Source organism: Meles meles, chromosome 7 (genome assembly GCF_922984935.1).
Source record: "Meles meles chromosome 7, mMelMel3.1 paternal haplotype, whole genome shotgun sequence".
Classification (NCBI taxonomy): domain Eukaryota; kingdom Metazoa; phylum Chordata; class Mammalia; order Carnivora; family Mustelidae; genus Meles; species Meles meles.
Window position 1 is genome coordinate 3447947 of NC_060072.1, and position 16405 is coordinate 3464351.

At 60.8% G+C, this 16405-nt stretch overlaps 2 protein-coding genes across 2 annotated transcripts; one reads left to right on the forward strand and one right to left on the reverse strand.

Moving 5' to 3' along the window:
• Positions 1-1922: 1922 nt before the first annotated feature.
• Positions 1923-14166, reverse strand: LOC123946024. Its single transcript, XM_046011079.1, has 3 exons — positions 14014-14166; positions 13391-13963; positions 1923-2156 (listed from the first exon to the last, which is right to left on the reverse strand). Exons 1-3 carry the CDS (start codon positions 14164-14166, stop codon positions 2061-2063), a joined length of 822 nt encoding a protein of 273 aa, XP_045867035.1. The 3' UTR covers positions 1923-2060.
• Positions 14167-14289: 123 nt separating this feature from the next.
• On the forward strand, positions 14290-16037 carry LOC123946025 (collagen alpha-2(I) chain-like). The gene is made up of 2 exons (XM_046011081.1): positions 14290-15354; positions 15553-16037. The coding sequence occupies exons 1-2, from the start codon at positions 14290-14292 to the stop codon at positions 16006-16008; spliced, it is 1521 nt and encodes a 506-aa protein (XP_045867037.1). The 3' UTR covers positions 16009-16037.
• Positions 16038-16405: the final 368 nt, after the last annotated feature.

Sequence of the window (16405 nt, forward strand, 5' to 3'; positions counted from 1 at the left end):
ATCTTGGGGAACAGGGCTCACCTCTGGTGCTGGAGCACCCAGGGCTGAGACCCGAGACCCTTGAGGCCCACCTACCCGGTGCTGGGAGCCTCCAAAGGTCCTGGCATCAGGCGACTTACCCTTTGGGTGATCGTCACCGCAAAGGCTCCAGCTGGAGGGCGCCTCCTGTACCCCGCGTCAGCCCCTGCGATGCTGCTGCTGCTGCTGCTGCTGCCGGCCACCGCTGCCGTGTCCCCCAGGCCCATGCGCGGCCGGCGGGTGGGGGGCCACCTGCCTGGACCCCACGTGCCATGCTCAGGTGGGAGTCCTCGTCCCCTGGAGCCAGAAGCAGCTACACAACCAGGAGGCTCTGGCGGGCGGGACCGGCGGGAACTCGGCTCCGGCGGGACCCCTCCGCCCACGCCGGCCGGAAGTGCGGGCACACCCACGGCAGGAATCCCGGGGCAGGGCTGGGCTCCCAGGAAACTGGGCCAGAGGTTCCCCAGCACATGCTGGAGCAGCCTGGTCCCCGCTGACACCCCCCCCCCCGCCGCTGCTCCCTTCAGAAGGTCTGGGCTCGACCTACCTTCTAGCCCCTCAAGACACTCAGAAGCCAGCGTCCTGGGGAGCCACCAACAACTGCTCCCCGTCAAGGGGGACGAGTGGCGAGTGACCTCATCACCACGGAGGCCACGAGAAACCTGTGGGTAGGACTGATCCCTGTGCTTTGTGGACAGGGAAACTGAGGCTGGGATGGGAGGGCAGCTCCGCGGAGAGTCCAGGCGTCTGGTCTCTGCCTAAGCGGCCCCAAATGGGGGACATACAAGCCCCCAGGGCCTCCCGAACAGGCTCCCGTCTGACACGTGGGACCGTTTCCCGAGCTTTGAAGACGCAGAGCCAAGGCCCGCAGTAACTACCATTCTCCTCACGGCTCTTCTTTTTCGTCCAAAGGTGTGCTGGGTGTTCCCAGGGCCTCCTCGGACCGCCCCAGACCCCCGTTACTGATGGGCAAGCGGGGCCGCGCACACAGGTGCCCACACACGTGCACGCGCGCGGACCCGCCCGGCTAGACTGGCCCCGGGCCGCTCCTCGCAGGACAGCTGCCCGCGCACCCAGCGGCCCACCCTGTGCTTCCGGCCGCTCCCCGCCCTCGGCCGCCTTCCCGGATCCCGTTCTGGGCCTGCCCGCGCCGCCATTTCCTCTCCCGGGCCTAGAGGCTCACTTCCACTCCTCAGTGTCTGCAAATGGCCGGTGCCTGGGGCAGCCCGGCCCTCGGAGGGGACACTCCGCGCCTGGCCGGCTCCCAGCGTGCAGCCAGGCCAGCCAGCGGGCCTTCCTTCCCCTCCCGGGAGCCCAGCAGCTGGGGGCCCTGTCTAGCCGGCTCTGGCTGGCCCTGAGCTTGGGAAGAGGACCCATCACAAGGGGGCAGTGGGGTGCCCAGCAGGTGTCCCCAGGGATGGCCCAGGGGCTCCATGGCTCACTGAGAAGCCAGGAAGAGTGCCTGCCCCGGCCAGGCCCGGTGCCTCCAAATGCCCGTCCACCTCTGGAAACCCCCGACATACCCGGCAGAGCAGAGGGCACTACCCGTGTGCGCACACCGTGGGGCCCACGCCCGGGCAGAGGTGCGCCGTCCACACCTGAGCACCGTTGGACGTGCAGAACGAACGTGGGCCTTAGCGGACGGCAGGCCCGGGTCCGACCCCCATCCCGACCATCGCCAGCCGGCCGAGTCTGGGGCCTCGGCTTCAGGCCGGGGGCCTCCCCTGGCCGAACGCAGCCGGCGTTAACCCCCGCCTGGCAGGCACTTCTGAGACTCAGAAAGCAACCGAGAACGAACAGCGGGTATGGGGTGCTCTCTGGGAACAGAGCGCTGGGCTAAGTGCGTTCCATGCGTGACTATGGGGTGGGGACACTTACTGTCCCCATTTCACAGGTGAGAAAACGGGACACGGAGAGGTGCGATGACTTGCCTTTGGTGGACGGAGCCGGGAACGAACACCGACTCCGTCTGAACCGCGGCCTCGGGCCGGGAGGTCCTGCTCTTCTGCGCTGGGCTCTGCCCAACGAGCAAGGTGCCGGGTTCACCTTGCCCACTCCTGCGGGAGCACCCAGTCCGGCACCGTGTTCCCGGGGCTGCTCGTGAGCACAGGTCTGATGCCAAGAACGGGGTCGAGAGGCTGGAAGACCAAACGGGAAAGGAGGAAGTGGTTAAAAAAAAAAAAAAATCCAAGAGCAGAACCGCTAGAGAGAGCGGCTCCCCAGGAGCTCCGGCAAATTTCATCAACTCGTCGCCCTTCCTGTTATTCCCAAACATCCCCACCAACAGGTACCTGCCTTCAAACAAACACGCGGCAAGAAAGCACTTGAATTAACAAATGGAAGGAGATCTGGGAGCCCGCAGGAGACCGCAGAGGGAAACATCTGTGTCTCGTTCCCGTCCAGCCACAAGCCCGGGTGTGAGCTCCCGGCCACGGCGAGGGCAGGCGGCCTCAGAGGCTGGGAAGGGCAGAGCCGGGATCCAGAATTCGGGAAAAGCAAAAGCAATCCCTTAAAAGTGAGGTGGCGGGCAGGGAAGAACCCTCGGAACGGATCACATCATAATGTGAGCAAATTCACAAAACAAACAGTTATCATGTGCAAATTATTTGTGCTTGTAAAACTTCCTGTCCTCACGTGTGATGAGGGCCAATAAGTTCTGCAGCCTGTTATCTCGGGGAGATAATTCTTTTTTTTTTTAAGTTTACAACTTCGCTTCGTAGTTACCTGTTGAGTGTGAGTGTGCAGATGTGTGCTTTGCCGTGTGGGGGATTTAAATGTACCTTTAAACCACTTAAAATATCTGTCATCGGTTTTCATAAATAACTCAAAATAATTTTAGGTAAGCCTATACAAAACAGCTAGAGATGTAATGAAGATCTCAAAATCTAAAGTCCCAAACCCCCTAATTTTGAATTTAAATCTAGTGTTAACGCTGTTCATGCTGCCAAACAACATAAAAACCGGGCATTGGTTAAAACATTTAAGGTCCTTGGACGTAGGGCATTCGGAGTCTTAAAGCGCAAAGACGAAGACCAACGATTAAATTCTAATCTAATGAAGGTGATGGCGGTTCCTCCATCGCGCTGGCCAGGGGACGAGAGGATCCCAGGACTGTTTTTATACACAAATGCTACTTGTTTATTTTGACCTCAGTTCTTCGAAATTGTCGACTCCACAATTGAAATATGCTGTGTGTTCCAACAAGGACCCAGCAGTCGTAATGACAGACCAGCCCATCTGTGCTGTGAGAATGTATAATTTCGGTGTATAGTGGAATTTATATAGAAGCAATGATGTGAAAACTGCTATGCGTGGTACTTTCTTAAAAAAAACAAAAAACAAAAAACAAAAAAACCAAAAAAAAAAAAAAAAAAAAACCCAACCTGCTGAGAAGTATTGAGTGCCATGGAGAACGCTGATATTTTGCCTGATTCAGAACACAAAAGATTCCAGGGCATTTCCTGATTTTGGGGGGAGGCAGAATCTCATTGCCCAAGTTACAAAACAAACATGGTCATCTATGAAGGCGTGTGCTGGAAAATGTGGTATCCAGAGACTTTACTCCTATTAGGTGAACGTAATCTCGGCGGAAAATACTAATCTAGAATGAAAATGCTCATTTATGGGAATTAATTGATTTTATGCTGCTTGCCCTTACCTCCAAAAGAGCGCAAGGTCGTGCTCGGGAAATGTGACTGTCATTCCAGGATTCGGGATTGAGAGGCCTATTTACCTAACTAATTATACCAAAAAAAAAAAAAAAAATTTTTGGAGATGAGGCATGGGCAGCTATGAAGAGCACAAATTCTTTAAAAAAAAAATACGAGGGACCCTCTTTTCCCCCCAAACCCACCCCTCTAGACTCTGGACTCTTTTCCTTTCGAATTTATGGCGCTCTGTCTTCTCCCCATTGCTTCTACTTTCTCCCCAGTGTTCTATTCGGTGCTTGCTAAATATTTGGGTAGGATCGCCCTCCAGCTGGCAGCAGCAGAATGTGACTGTCACAATCATGGAAATGGTTTAATCATCTCTGCTATATATGCGCACCCCAGTATGGACTGCTGTCTAATGCAAGAACAAAAGCAGCCGTGGTCGGCCTTGTGAGAGCTGAGCTCACTTTTATGCTTGGTGGTATCTGCCCAGGCCGGCTGCTCAGACGCACACAGACAGGGCCCGACGCCTCTGAATTAGGAAAACAAAGATGTATTTACGTGGGAATTTTCCTCTCCGTTACCATTTAGAACTTTCTGGGGCCTGATTTTCCATTTTCCATAAATCAAGACCCCAGCTACCCTCCACCGTGGGGAAGAAACCAGGCCGCATCTGTAGGCGTTTTTGTCAGTCTGCCAGGGGACGGAGGTAAGTCGGAGCTCAACTCTGCAAAGCCCACCTTTTATCTGAAAAGGTTCAGCCATTCTGAAGGGTCAGGGACCATCACAGCAGCTCGGGTAACCATGGAGGGTAGCTTTTGGGCTGCGGCGGCGGCACGGCCTGGGGAAGCAAAGGTATTCGAGGGAGTCCCACCCCAGTTGGCCACAGTTCAGGACCTGGATGGTCGAACGTCTCGGCCCACGGTTCTGCAGATGGGAAACCAGGACGGGATCCGGCACAGGCCGGCCCTGGACAACTCAGGCCCCCTGAGGGTCCGTCTGGTGGTCGTGCCCACGTGGACCCCACGTACCATCTGTGGGTAGGGCAGTTATGAGCTGGACACGGCACCATTAGGCGGAATCCCCGGGCTTAAGTAAGTGTTTAAAAAACAGAGCACAAAACAACCTAAAAGATTTTCCCCATACTGAGCTGAGAGCCAAAAAGAGCCTTCTTTTTTCCCCCGACACCCGCACATCCCCCCCAAAATAAAATAAAACGAAAGGGAAAAAAGAACTGGATCCCTAAACTGTGGACAAGGCAGCGTTAAAGATGCCGGGTAAAATAAAAAGGCCTCTGTTTCTCAATGCAGAACCCACCCCTCCCGTGTGCCAGCCCAGCCCTGCTTGCCGAGGAGTTTGCTGGGAGGAGCATGGGTGCGCTGGTGTTTTTCCCTCTGCCCCTCCTGGCACCACCAAAAATTAAAATAATAATAATTACGATGATGATGATGATGATGAGACGCCCCCCCCACACACGACAAACCGTCCTCCTGAGCAGAAACGAGTAGGCCGTGCCTCGTAATACCCCCTGAAACGTTCGTTCGGATCTAATTGAACACACAGCTACTGTGAAATAACAAACATTCATTTTTATTGTGATGCCCAAAGCCTATAGCTTTGGATCTTAAAAATAAATGGGCTTGGCTTCTGCATTTTCCCTGCAGTTTTTGGAAAGGCTTACTTCACTGAAGATGGTGGGGGGGGGGGTGTCGGAAATAGAATTTTGAATTTCGGATAACCAATTAGAGGGAAGGAAACGTAACAGGCATCGAGCACAAGATGGCAGAGCCCTCGGCTTGTCTCCAGCACAAGAGAAGGGAAGAAGGTGACTTACCCAAGGTGTGGGAGGACGTGAGGAGCTTTCTCCAGAGCAAGGAAGTGGAAAGGGTGCCTCCTGGCCCGGCCGGGCACGGTGGCAGGAGGAGGGGGGGCAGGTCCCGCCGGCCAGCAGGCCGTCCCCAGGTGCCAGCCCCGGTCCGACGGGCCCTCGGGCGTCCTGCTCTCCAGCCACCCTTGTCCATCGGTCCCCTCGGTCCTGGCCGGCGCGGCCTGGGCCTCGGCCACCCCGGCACCCGGAGGCAGGGCTGCCAGGAGCCAAGTGGTGCTGGGGGAGGCTCTGCTCCAGCCCAGGAGGACGAGGAAAATGCTACTTTTGTCTCCTGCTCTCATCTGGCACTGGCTGCCCGGGGAGGGGGGGCCAGAGGCGGCCGCTGCGGCTCGGCCCCGCCCACCGGGAATTTTTGAAAGATGCTCCTGGGTGCCGGGAGGATGGCAGACGTGGCAGAGGCGGGTGGGCCGGACCCCCGAACCCACCACCAGGAGGGGGCGGCGGGGGGGTGGGGGCGCCCGAGTGGGAGAGGGAGGAGGCAGCAGGCGCGGCTGGCCACTCAGCGGCTGGCCCGAGGAGGACGGGGGAGCCGGCCCGGCCCAGGCGCGGCCCAGGCGCCAGCCCTCCCCGTGGCCAGGCGGCGCGGCCCTGGGCGCCATGTTGCTCCCGAGTCCAGGCGGCCCGGGCCCGCTGCGGGCATAGAGGCCGCATTGTTCCCCGGCCGGCCCGAGGAGGAACAGGCGGTGGCGGCCAGCACCCGGCGTGCTCCCCGGGGATGGAAGGGGGGGCGGCGAGGCCCAGGGCCCCCCACCCCACCCCAACCGCTCCCTGGACCCCCGGCCTCGGAGCGAGCCCGTTCCAACCATGCCCCGAGAGGCTGAGCCGCCAGGGCTCGGCATCGGCCTTGTGTCCGAGGGGTCGCCTGGCCCTGGGCCGTGGCAGCTCTCTGAGCCTCAGTTTCCCCATCCACAGAAGGAACGGGGATAACGGCTCCTGCCACTCAGGGCTGCTGGAGGACAGAAGGGAAAACGCACACAGAGGGCTGAGCACCAGGCCGGGCACCCCGCTGGTGCTCAGAAGCTGGCCGCTTCGCCCAGAGGCGCTGCCAAGCAGCCGGGCCGCCGCGAGGGCCCCGGCGTCCAGAGTCCAGGCGTGCCACCGCACCCTCTCAGACCATCACAGACCCCTCAGCTCTGCCAAAGCCAATCCTGGCCACCACACGGGGCCACGGTGGAGTGTGCCCGGGCTATGGCCCTCAGAACCGGTCAGTGGACCTGAGGGTCTAACTTGGAGCTTTTATTTGGAGATTTACCAGATTTGGCTGTCCTTTGCTGAAGGCATCCGGGCCACGTCCGTGGGGCTGTGCTCTCTGCCCAAGTCTCTCCTTCGACTCTTTATGTGGCCAGGTACTTGCTATCCCCGTGCACGGGAGCCACGGGGCTGTCAGTGTGAGACAGGGCCAGCTCTGTGCTCGAATGGAGGGCACAGCGTGGACTGGCCGTGGCTGGGCCTGTTGTCCGGCTCATGGGTCCTTCTGCCGGTAGGACTGGGGGTAGGGGACTGTCTAGACACCTGAGCATCTGGGGACGGGAGCTCAGGCTCAGACACGGTCATGCCCAAAAAGGAGGGGGTGGGAGGTGGCAAGGCGACTGAGCAAGAAGGAAGCAGTCCAGGAGGATCCTCTGGTCCTCGGGCTCTGGTCTCACGCACACCACCACGTGACCAGCTCACCAGCTGATGCCAGAGACAAAGCAGGTAGGATTCCGATGCCACGCGCCTGACCAGGAACGCGGGCAATTCCATTCCAGGAATGGCTTGGCACAGCCGCCAACGGCCTGGCCCCCGGGGAGGAGAGGGTCCCTCCCAGCTCCCATGCTCCACTGGGAAAGCCACTGAAAACCAGGTGGCCATTTTGGGACCGGCCCCTGACCGAGGAGAGAGAGCAGAACCTCGGTTGTTACAGAGGCAGAGGCAGTGGGCATCCCTTACCCCAGCACAGGCGTACACAATATGGCCACGACCAGAAGTGGCCTTTGCTGGGCCAGCGGGCTGCCCAGGAGATAGTGGCCTCTGCCCCAGCGTGGGGCTCAGGACACAACACGCCTGTCCGGGTGACAGAGAAGTCAGGCCTAAATCAGGTCCTTCTCGGTTGGAGCCCCGTGCAGGGAGGTTTGACAGCACCATCCCTTGCCAGGGCCAGAATCCCCAAAGACGAGCCCTGCTCCTCCTGGCCGAGCGGGGAGGGCGCCACAGGTGACACGCACAGACCCTGTCATGCTCAGGACACACGTGTGTCCCCGCAGGCCAGAACCCGCGTGTCTGGCGCCGCCTCGGAGCCCGGGCTGGTCTGGGTGAGGTGATGCCGCCCCCATGAAACTCGCTCCAGCTGCCAACAAAGCCGGGCACCCTCGTTTTATTATAATTTAAAATGTAATTATAAAGGGCTGATTTGGATGTAAATATCGCTGTTAAACACATGAAAGGCGAATCGAGATTTAAGAGCCCAGACCAAGCAGGTACATATTCAGCTAAACGCTCTTCCTACCCTCTGAGATGGGCGGTTTGCCGCCCCAAACCCCAGCCCCAACTCTAGAAGCCAAGGGGATCAGGGACAACATTTCTTTTTTAATCTTAAGGGAAAATACAATCACTCCTTAAAAAAAAGAAAAGAAAAAAAGAAAAAGAAGCTTGTTTCATTTCGTCCACGCCATGCACACATTTCCGACCACGATAATAGCCATTGCCTCTGCTCTCACATGTCTCCTCGGAGAAGCCGCCTCTCGGCCGCCCACCGCAGCCACGCGGGTTTCGGACGCGAACAAGTCCACCATCCAGATCTCACAGCGAGACCCTCGGCCATCCACTTCAGGGGCTGCCCCAGCGCCAGAATAAAAGCCCGTCTCCGAGGGTGTTCTGCCTCCTGACACACCGCTCCAGCCTTTTCCACTTCGATTTTACCAAATCGACACGGAGCCTCGGACGTCGTTTTGGTCACTCCCCAAAGAGACTCTTGATGGCATTTCAGGGGGGCGGGAGGGCAGGTGAAACAGACCAGAGCAAAGCAGTTCCAGGATCCAAAAAAAACCCAAACCAAAAAACCCCATGTAAAAGCCGTTTGAAAAAACGAAACCTCCTTTTTGAAAGCCGAATGTTATCATTTGCCAACAAAGACTCATGGGTGAAGGGGAAGCTTGGTGGGGAGGGGACTCTCGTCCCTCACCCCCCCATGGGGGCCGCTCCTTCCCCTGTCCTCACCCGCTTCCCAGGGGCGCCCAGACTCAGGACCCCCTGAGCTGGCAGGGATCCCAGGCCGACTATCCCCGCAGTCTTCCCCACGTCCCCCCCCCCCCCACGCCAGGAAGACGTTCTCAGTTCCGGCCCCAGCCGGATCCGTTCCTCCGAGTCCCTAACGGGGGCCTGGGGGCCGGGCCCCACTTCTTGAGGCGCCTCCCCGGCTGCCTGGAGGCAGTGGATTGAGCAGGAACCCGGCTGAACGCTCTCCATGGCGGCAGAGTAGGGAAGAGGCAGACGGCGGGTGCCTAAGCCTCAGAGGGACACTCTGTTCGTTTTAGTCATTCAGAAAGCCATCCTTCCAGGGCTAACTCTGGGCCGGGCCATTAGGAGTTACAAACACACCCTCTCCAGCCGGGGACGGAATGTGAGGGTTGGCGTGTGGCGTCTCCACGGCAGGCCAGGCTCTCTGATAACCCACACGCTGCTCCCAAGAGCACTGGACCACGGGCTCTGGGAGGAGCGAAGGGCCCCAGAGAATCACAGATTGATCCGAAATCACTCTCGACAGCCTCCTCCTGGGAAGACAGACCCTTCCTCTTAAGAGTCCCGGTTTTCCTCACTTCCATTGGGTGACCATCCACCCCCCAACCCTCCGACGCCCCCCAGCAGACAAAGGCCCATCAGGTCTGGCCCCTGGCAGGGGCCATCCAGCTCATCATCAGACCCTGCAATCCTGGCTACCTTTCCGGTGCTTGCGAGGAGCCCCCACAGTCTTGCAAAAGAGATCCCGGAAGGAAAGAATTAAACTTGAGAAAGTTTAGCCTCCACTCAACAAAGAAAGCCAGGCGTTCCCACCGCATTTCCCAAGAATCGGGGGTCAGGGGACTTTCCTTTTCCTCTTTCTATAAATCTCCGTCCCTGACTGGGTTCTCGGGGCCTGTGACACCCAGATACTCAAGGTTTGCCGTCCCAGCCAACAGGGCACTGGTCAGCCCTGAAAATAAGTATTTCGTATAAAAGATCCATTGTCTTGGCTTGGAGACAATTGTTGCGTTTTCCCGTCCTCTGCTCCGACACATCAGCACGCCCGGCCGATGCCCAGGCTCCCTTCTCGTCCCGACAGCGCGTTCTGGGAAAGGGCCATCTTGCTGGGTCCTCCCGAACCATCCGCGAAGAGAGCAGATCCTCCTCAACGAAGCGTTCTGGGAAATGCATGCTTGTATTTGGCCAAAGAACAATTAGCTCACCAGCGGTGAGACCCTCCCACCAAATCGCCGCCCGCGCTGCCAGCTCGAATGCTGGCAGCTGGTGTGGCCGCTCTGGACCCCCGAGGGGTGACGGCCTGCCCTCGATCTTCCCTGGGGCCCCGAAGAGGTGAGAGGCACAGGTCAGACCCCCAGGTCAGCACCCACGTGAGCTCCTCAAGAGCCATTCTGTGGGGAGGTTCCCCTCCTTCCTCGGTAAACACGTCCCAGGACCTCACGGGGCCTTGCTCCCATGTAGTGTCCCCAGGGCCTCCGAGCTACGTCCCTGCAAGAAGGGAAGCCCGGCTTTGCAAGCTTCCTGGCATTCCACCTGGGAGAAAATATCAAAGTTCACCTTGCACCGCCTTTTGGGGGTGAGGAGTAAACTCGTAGGTGTCCTTCCGAGAGAAACCAAAACTGGACTCTGGTTCTTAGAAACTCAGGAATATAATCATCACTCACGGTAAACACAGTGGTCACCATTTACAGCGGCAGCAGCTTTATGGCGTCCCTGCCACGTGCCAGGAACTGTGCTTTGTGGGGAGAGAGCTGTCTGGACACGGACGGGGCTGTCATTATTCCTAGGGCTAGGGCTCAGAGTGCAGGCCCGGGGCGGTGAGGCACCTTGTCTGGGGTCACACAGTAAGCCAGGGGCAGGGCCAGATGGGAGCTGCCCCACGGGAGCCAGGACACCCCAACCCCTGGCCCGATCGTGGGGCTCCCGCAAGTGTCTTCTCCCTTCCCCCCAAACACGCAAGGACACCCCCTAAGCCCGAGGAAAACCAAGCATGATGGTTGTGAGACGTTTTCCTGGCAGGCCTGCAAGGACTGCCCTCCCTTCCCCAACACTGGCCTTCACTAGGGACACACACTGGTTTCCCTGGACACCAGGGAGCACTTGCTCAGGTGGAGGCCCCGTCCCTCAGCCCCAGGGACTGCCTTTCCGTCAGGCCTCACCCACACCAGGGCAGAACAGGCCCCAGGCCCCTTCTGAGGACGGGAGCAAGCAAGACTGGTTCATAAACCGCCCCATCGGGGGCAAACGACACAGACCCAGAAACTGACCCTGCCACGAAGCTGCCGCTGTTCCCACGGAGCCCAGCACAATGCCATCCGCACCTGCTCAGGTGATGGTGTACACGCGGGCCCCAGCGGAGGCCTCGTCACCACACATCGCCTGTGTTGAGCAGCTGGACCCCGCCAGCACCCGGGACACACCTCACCCAGGATCTGAGGGCTTCAAGTGGCCAACAGCTGGGCAGGACCTGGCCCCAAGTGCAGGCAAGGAAAGACCTGGGGGCCGGCCCTGGTTTAAAACAAAAGCAGAAATGCCGGGGCCAGTCTCCCACTGGCCCACCCCAGTCCGTGAGACCCTGTCCCCCTGCTTAGCACATTCTTTCTATTCAGTCCAGAAGCGACGAAAACCACACAGGAGTCATTTCCAGAACCTCGCTTTTGGTGTGCATACCCTCAAAAATGAATTCTGCCCTGTTGGGATAGCCCAACACGGTAAGAAGCCCCTGGTACGGCCCAAGTCTCCACTGGATCTGGGCTGGCTCCAAAGCAAAGGACAAAGGCAGGACAGGACGGCGCTGGGGCCGAGGCCAGGCCTCTGTCCGGGAATGTGGGGTGGGGGAGCACTATTTACTAGAGACCGTCCACCCCCGGTCCTCCAGGGGCCGGGGACACACTCGGGCCGCCGAGATGGGGATCTGGAGCTTCGTCAAATGGCAACCCCCCACTAAGTGGCCCTGCGGACACCTCCTTGGATGCTCAGGACTTTCCCTGCTTCCACGGGCCCGGGGAGAAGCAGCCAGGGATGCCCCTCATTGAGGGGGTCAGCAGAATGCCACACCGTCCTGCCCACCACAAGATACGGCACAGGTCATCCGCGGACCCGGACAGAACAGCTCCCACACTCTGCAGGCGAGGGTCCTCTGGAACTTGAGCTTCTTCTGCGCATGAGCCGGGTCACTGCCAAGGCCAAGCAACAGCTCCTGGCTGCAGCAGCACGCCTTCTGCGGCGGCAACCCCGTTCCTGAGATCGCTCTGGCACGTCCCACCCGGGTTTCACATCTGCTAACTGCCTCTGACAGCGTCATAAATAAAAATTCAAAGTGGGGGAGGTGGGGAGGTGGGGAGAGCGGCCTAGAAGAAGGGACGGCCCCCGGGGTCCGGTACGCAGCGCTGGAGCAAAGTTTTGGCCTCTGCACCCGGACTCGGCCATATCTTAGCCGAACGGTCTCCTCTTTCCTCTGGATTCTAGGGAACCAGGCAGCCCGGGGAGAGGCTGTCGTGAGGCAGGCCTGGGCGACTTGGGCCTCTGTCCACGTTCCCGGAAACGTGGCCTTCAGGTGCCCGCTCACAACTCTGGGGCGTTACGGAAACAGGGGGCCCCTCTGCCCATTATTTTGTGGTCAAATCACCCATTAAGGTTCTCCAAACCACATCAGTAAGATGGGGAGAGCAGAGGGGAAATCGTACTGTGATAGGATGGTACGAAAAAGCGTCCTTAATCCCGCCCCTGCCACCCCAGGACGGGTTTCACTTTAACAGGATAGATGCCCACGAGTACAAACATGCATTTTAAAATCCCAAATGGCTAGAACCAACGAACGAAAATAAAACGAAGACAGTGATGGCCTGCAGAGCCCGCCCTGGCTTCTGAAACCCAACTTTGAAGAAATTAATTTCAGCGTTACCTTACAACCCTGTAATTATGGCAAACGCGCATTCCTTCACCCATTTCTTGCTCCCCACAAACTCCCCAGGGCCGCCGGCTGGGCCTGTGTGTGAGCCGCCTATAAAGGGGGATTTATTACGAAAAGTTATGAGTTGTTTTTCATTTTATGCCACCATAAACAAGAGCCTCCACACAAGGGCCTTTCACTCAACCGGCCCAGTGGCCGCCAACGCTTGACTGCGGCCCCCCGAAGCCCACTCTCCATAAATGCTTGACCAGCAGGGGAAAAAAAAATTTTTTTTTAATTTAAAAAAAAAAAAGAAGAAGTGGCGCTTTGGCTGGCTTAGGAAAGGAATGAAAGATGTCAATTTTTCAAAAAGGGATTGCTGCTTCCAGATCACCCTTCCAAACACATCGCCCCTAAAAACAGATGCTTGCTTTCTCTCTTTTTTCTGTTCTGGTGAAGATAGCTGCTATGGCTATCTTATGTGTCCGACAAGATTCTCTCTGGCAAATGGTCCGCACACCTGAGATCAGAAACTGTATTTCACAAATAACAAGTTCCTGAATTTTAATGACGGCCGTGGAGTTCTTGCCAAGCTGGACGGGCTGCCGGTTCAAGAGCAGCCTCCCCGGTCTGCGGAAGGCCTGCCCGCCCTACAGGCTCTTCTTAGAAATCCCTTCATTAATATTTAAATACTCACTAAGTAGCGAAAGTGAGAAATGCACTTACCATCCTCAGGAGTCGCCCCGGAACCCGATGGTGACCCGGGACACGCAGGTCGACTGCCCTGCCCTTGGCGGAGGAGCGCGCCGGGACGCGGCCGGCGCTGCGCTCCTGTGCCCGCACCGCACAGGCCCTGGGCCACGGGTCTGAGTCCTGGTCCGAAACGCTTCCCTTCTTGGCGCGTGTAAGCCGCAGAGCGCAGCGCGGTGCCATCTCCCGCAACTCTTCGCAGGGCGGGACGGCTCCGGGACGGAGAGACCGCCCGGCGAGGCGCACAGCCAGGCCCCAGCGCCCAGGTCCCGCATCCCGTCGCTCCTCCTCTTCTGACCCCGGCTTGCCCGTACGGAGCCACCGGACCTCTCCGAGGAGCGGCGGGCAGCACCCGCTCTCCGCGTCCACGACCAGCGCCTCGGGGGACCTTTGTCCCCGACGAAAACGAAAGCGCGCCGGGCCGGGGGCGCCCACGCCCTGCCGCGGAGGTCCTGGCCGGCGCGCCCCGCGACTTTCTCCAAGTTCACGTGCTTCCCGGGCCGGCGGGAGGCGCGGGCCCCAACTTGCAGAGCCCGGCCGTCGGGCGCGCTGAGGGTTGCGGGCGGGCTCGGGGCGGCCCCGCGGCACGGCCCGGGCACAATGGGCGCCGCCGGGCGGGCGCGGGGACAGCGCGGGCCCGGCTGCCGCGCGGCCGCTAGTCTGGCGCGGCCCGGGCGCCGAATGCGGCGGCGGCGGCTTGGCACAGACGCGCCGCGCGCCCGGTGCATGCTAATGGCCGGCGGCCGCGCCATGAATTATTCAGCAGCGGCGCGGAGAGGGCGAGCGCGGCGCGGAGGGCGGCCCGGCCCGCGCGTCCCCCGCCGCTGCGAAGCCGCCGCGACGACTTCCCAAACTTTCCCGGGTCGGCACCGAGGATGCGGCCCCCGCGGCGCCTCCGTCCCCGCCCGAGCGCGCCGGCCGCGCTTCCCACGTTGCCGCCTATTTTATGTCTTTTGTCTCGGAGTTGGCACCTGTCCCAGAGAGCGCGTTTCCCTGCCCACCCCTTCGCCGCCGGATCGGGGCGGGGGAGGGGGTACGGGGGACCCGGAGAGGAGGGGACGGGGAGGTGGGGGTGGGGGAAGCAAGGCGCCTACGGGCCCCGCAGCCAGGAGAGACCTCCCGGGGACAGCGGCCGTGCCCGTGGGCCCGGGCGCCTCCGTTCCGCGGGGAGGTCAAGGCTTCGGCTGTGCCCGGAATACCAACGAAGCCTCGGGGGGCCCCGGGCCGTGCCCGCTGCGGGCGAGGACGGGCCGCGGCCCCTCCCCGACTCCCACCGCCCCCCCCCCTCCGCCGCGCACCCTCCTCCGGGGGCCGGCGCGCGCGGGCGGGGCGGGCAGCGCGAGCAGCGGATTCGCCGCCCGAACCCCGCGCCTCGCCCCGCAGCCCCGCGTGCGCGCCCCCGCGGGCACGCCACCCCCGGCGCTCCCCGCCGCGCGCCCCCGGTCCGCGGCCCCGCCCGCCTGCAGGCGCGACCAGGGGGCACCGCGCCGCGAGGACCCCATCGGCCTCCAGCATCGCGCCCCGGGGCCGCGCGGCTGCGGGGGCGGGCGGGGGCGAGCCCTGGCCCCTGCTCGCCCGGCTGCCCTGGCACCGAGGCGGCTGCCGGAGCGCGCTCGGCGGCTGCGTTCCGAGGCGCCGGCTGCCATGATTGCGGGCAGGGGGGACGCGCGCGCAGGCTCTGGCCCGGCTCAGGGACCCGGGGCGGACCGACGGTCTCCGGCCTGCGCGCAGACGGGTGCGCGCCGCGGACGGCCGCTAGGGTAGCCGACTCGGCACTGCAGGGGCCGGGGTGTGCCCCGGAGCTCTGGACAAAGTCCCGGGCCACGGCTCGGGGTCGACGGAGGCGGCGGGCTTCTCCCAGGGCAGGGTGCGCGCCAGGGCGACCCCGCGGCGGCTTTGCGGACAGCGCCCGTCCGGCGGAGGGAGGGGCGCGGTGCCAGGTGTGGTGGGGGGCGGGGTGCACGGGATCTGGTGAAGTGGAGAGGGGCAGCGCACAGAGCCCGGAGATGGAGGGGGTGCGTAAGGATCCTGGCGGAGGGTGGGGGTGCCCTCAGGGTGCCGGGAAGGCGTGGGATGGCGGGGGGGTACCGTGCCCAGGGCCACTGCCCAGCTCCGAGCTCGCTCTTCCTTCCCCGCAGAAACAACTTCCTGCTCCGCTGGCCCAGGGCGGAGGAGCTGCGGGGGGTTCTAGGCCTCAGCTTGGCTCCTGGAGGCGACTACACTGCAACACCCCGGGACCACACGGCTCCCTTCCGCGCCCCCTCCCGGGGGGGTCGCGACAGGCCGGGCTCCAGGGTCCCGCCTCTGGTTATAATGCCAAGGAGGCCCCAGCAGCGTTTTTCCTGCCGCCTGAGTGGTTTCCCCGCAGAGAGTCCGGCCTGGCCCTCTGGCGCTTGGGGACAACACTGGGTCACTATACTCAGACCCCTTCTCCCTGTCCGGGCATGAACCTCTCTCAGAGCCAGATGGACCTGGCTGTCCCCGGACGCCCGCGACGGGGGCCCAAGAGGAACAAGGCCTCTTGGGCCCCATCCCAATGTCTCTCTGTGCCTGTCTCCCCCCGCCCCCCGCCCCAGCCGGCCTTGGCATTCTAACCAGTGTCCCTTGACGTCACATCTCGCCATTTCTGTCAACCAATTGAAACTTGCTCGTTGTCATAAAAATATATATACTTTTTATGCCATTGGTGCATTCAAAAGTTCCTCGTGTGCCCTGCTTCCCAGGAAACTCCATCCCATATTGGATTGGACTGCCCAGAAACGGGGAACGGGCTGCCCGAGGCAGGGCTGGGCTGGGCCGCTGGAGCAGCCGTGCCAGGGCCTGAGCTGACCACCGACCCAGCTTAGAAGTTCTCTAGACCCCTTTGATCTTGGCCTTGAATTGTGGCGGAACACCCCCCTCCCGCCCCCCCACCCCATGGCAAACATGGTTTGGTGGGGAGGGGAAATGTCCAGGACATATTAAGGAATCTTCCAAAATGGTTCTGCTGGG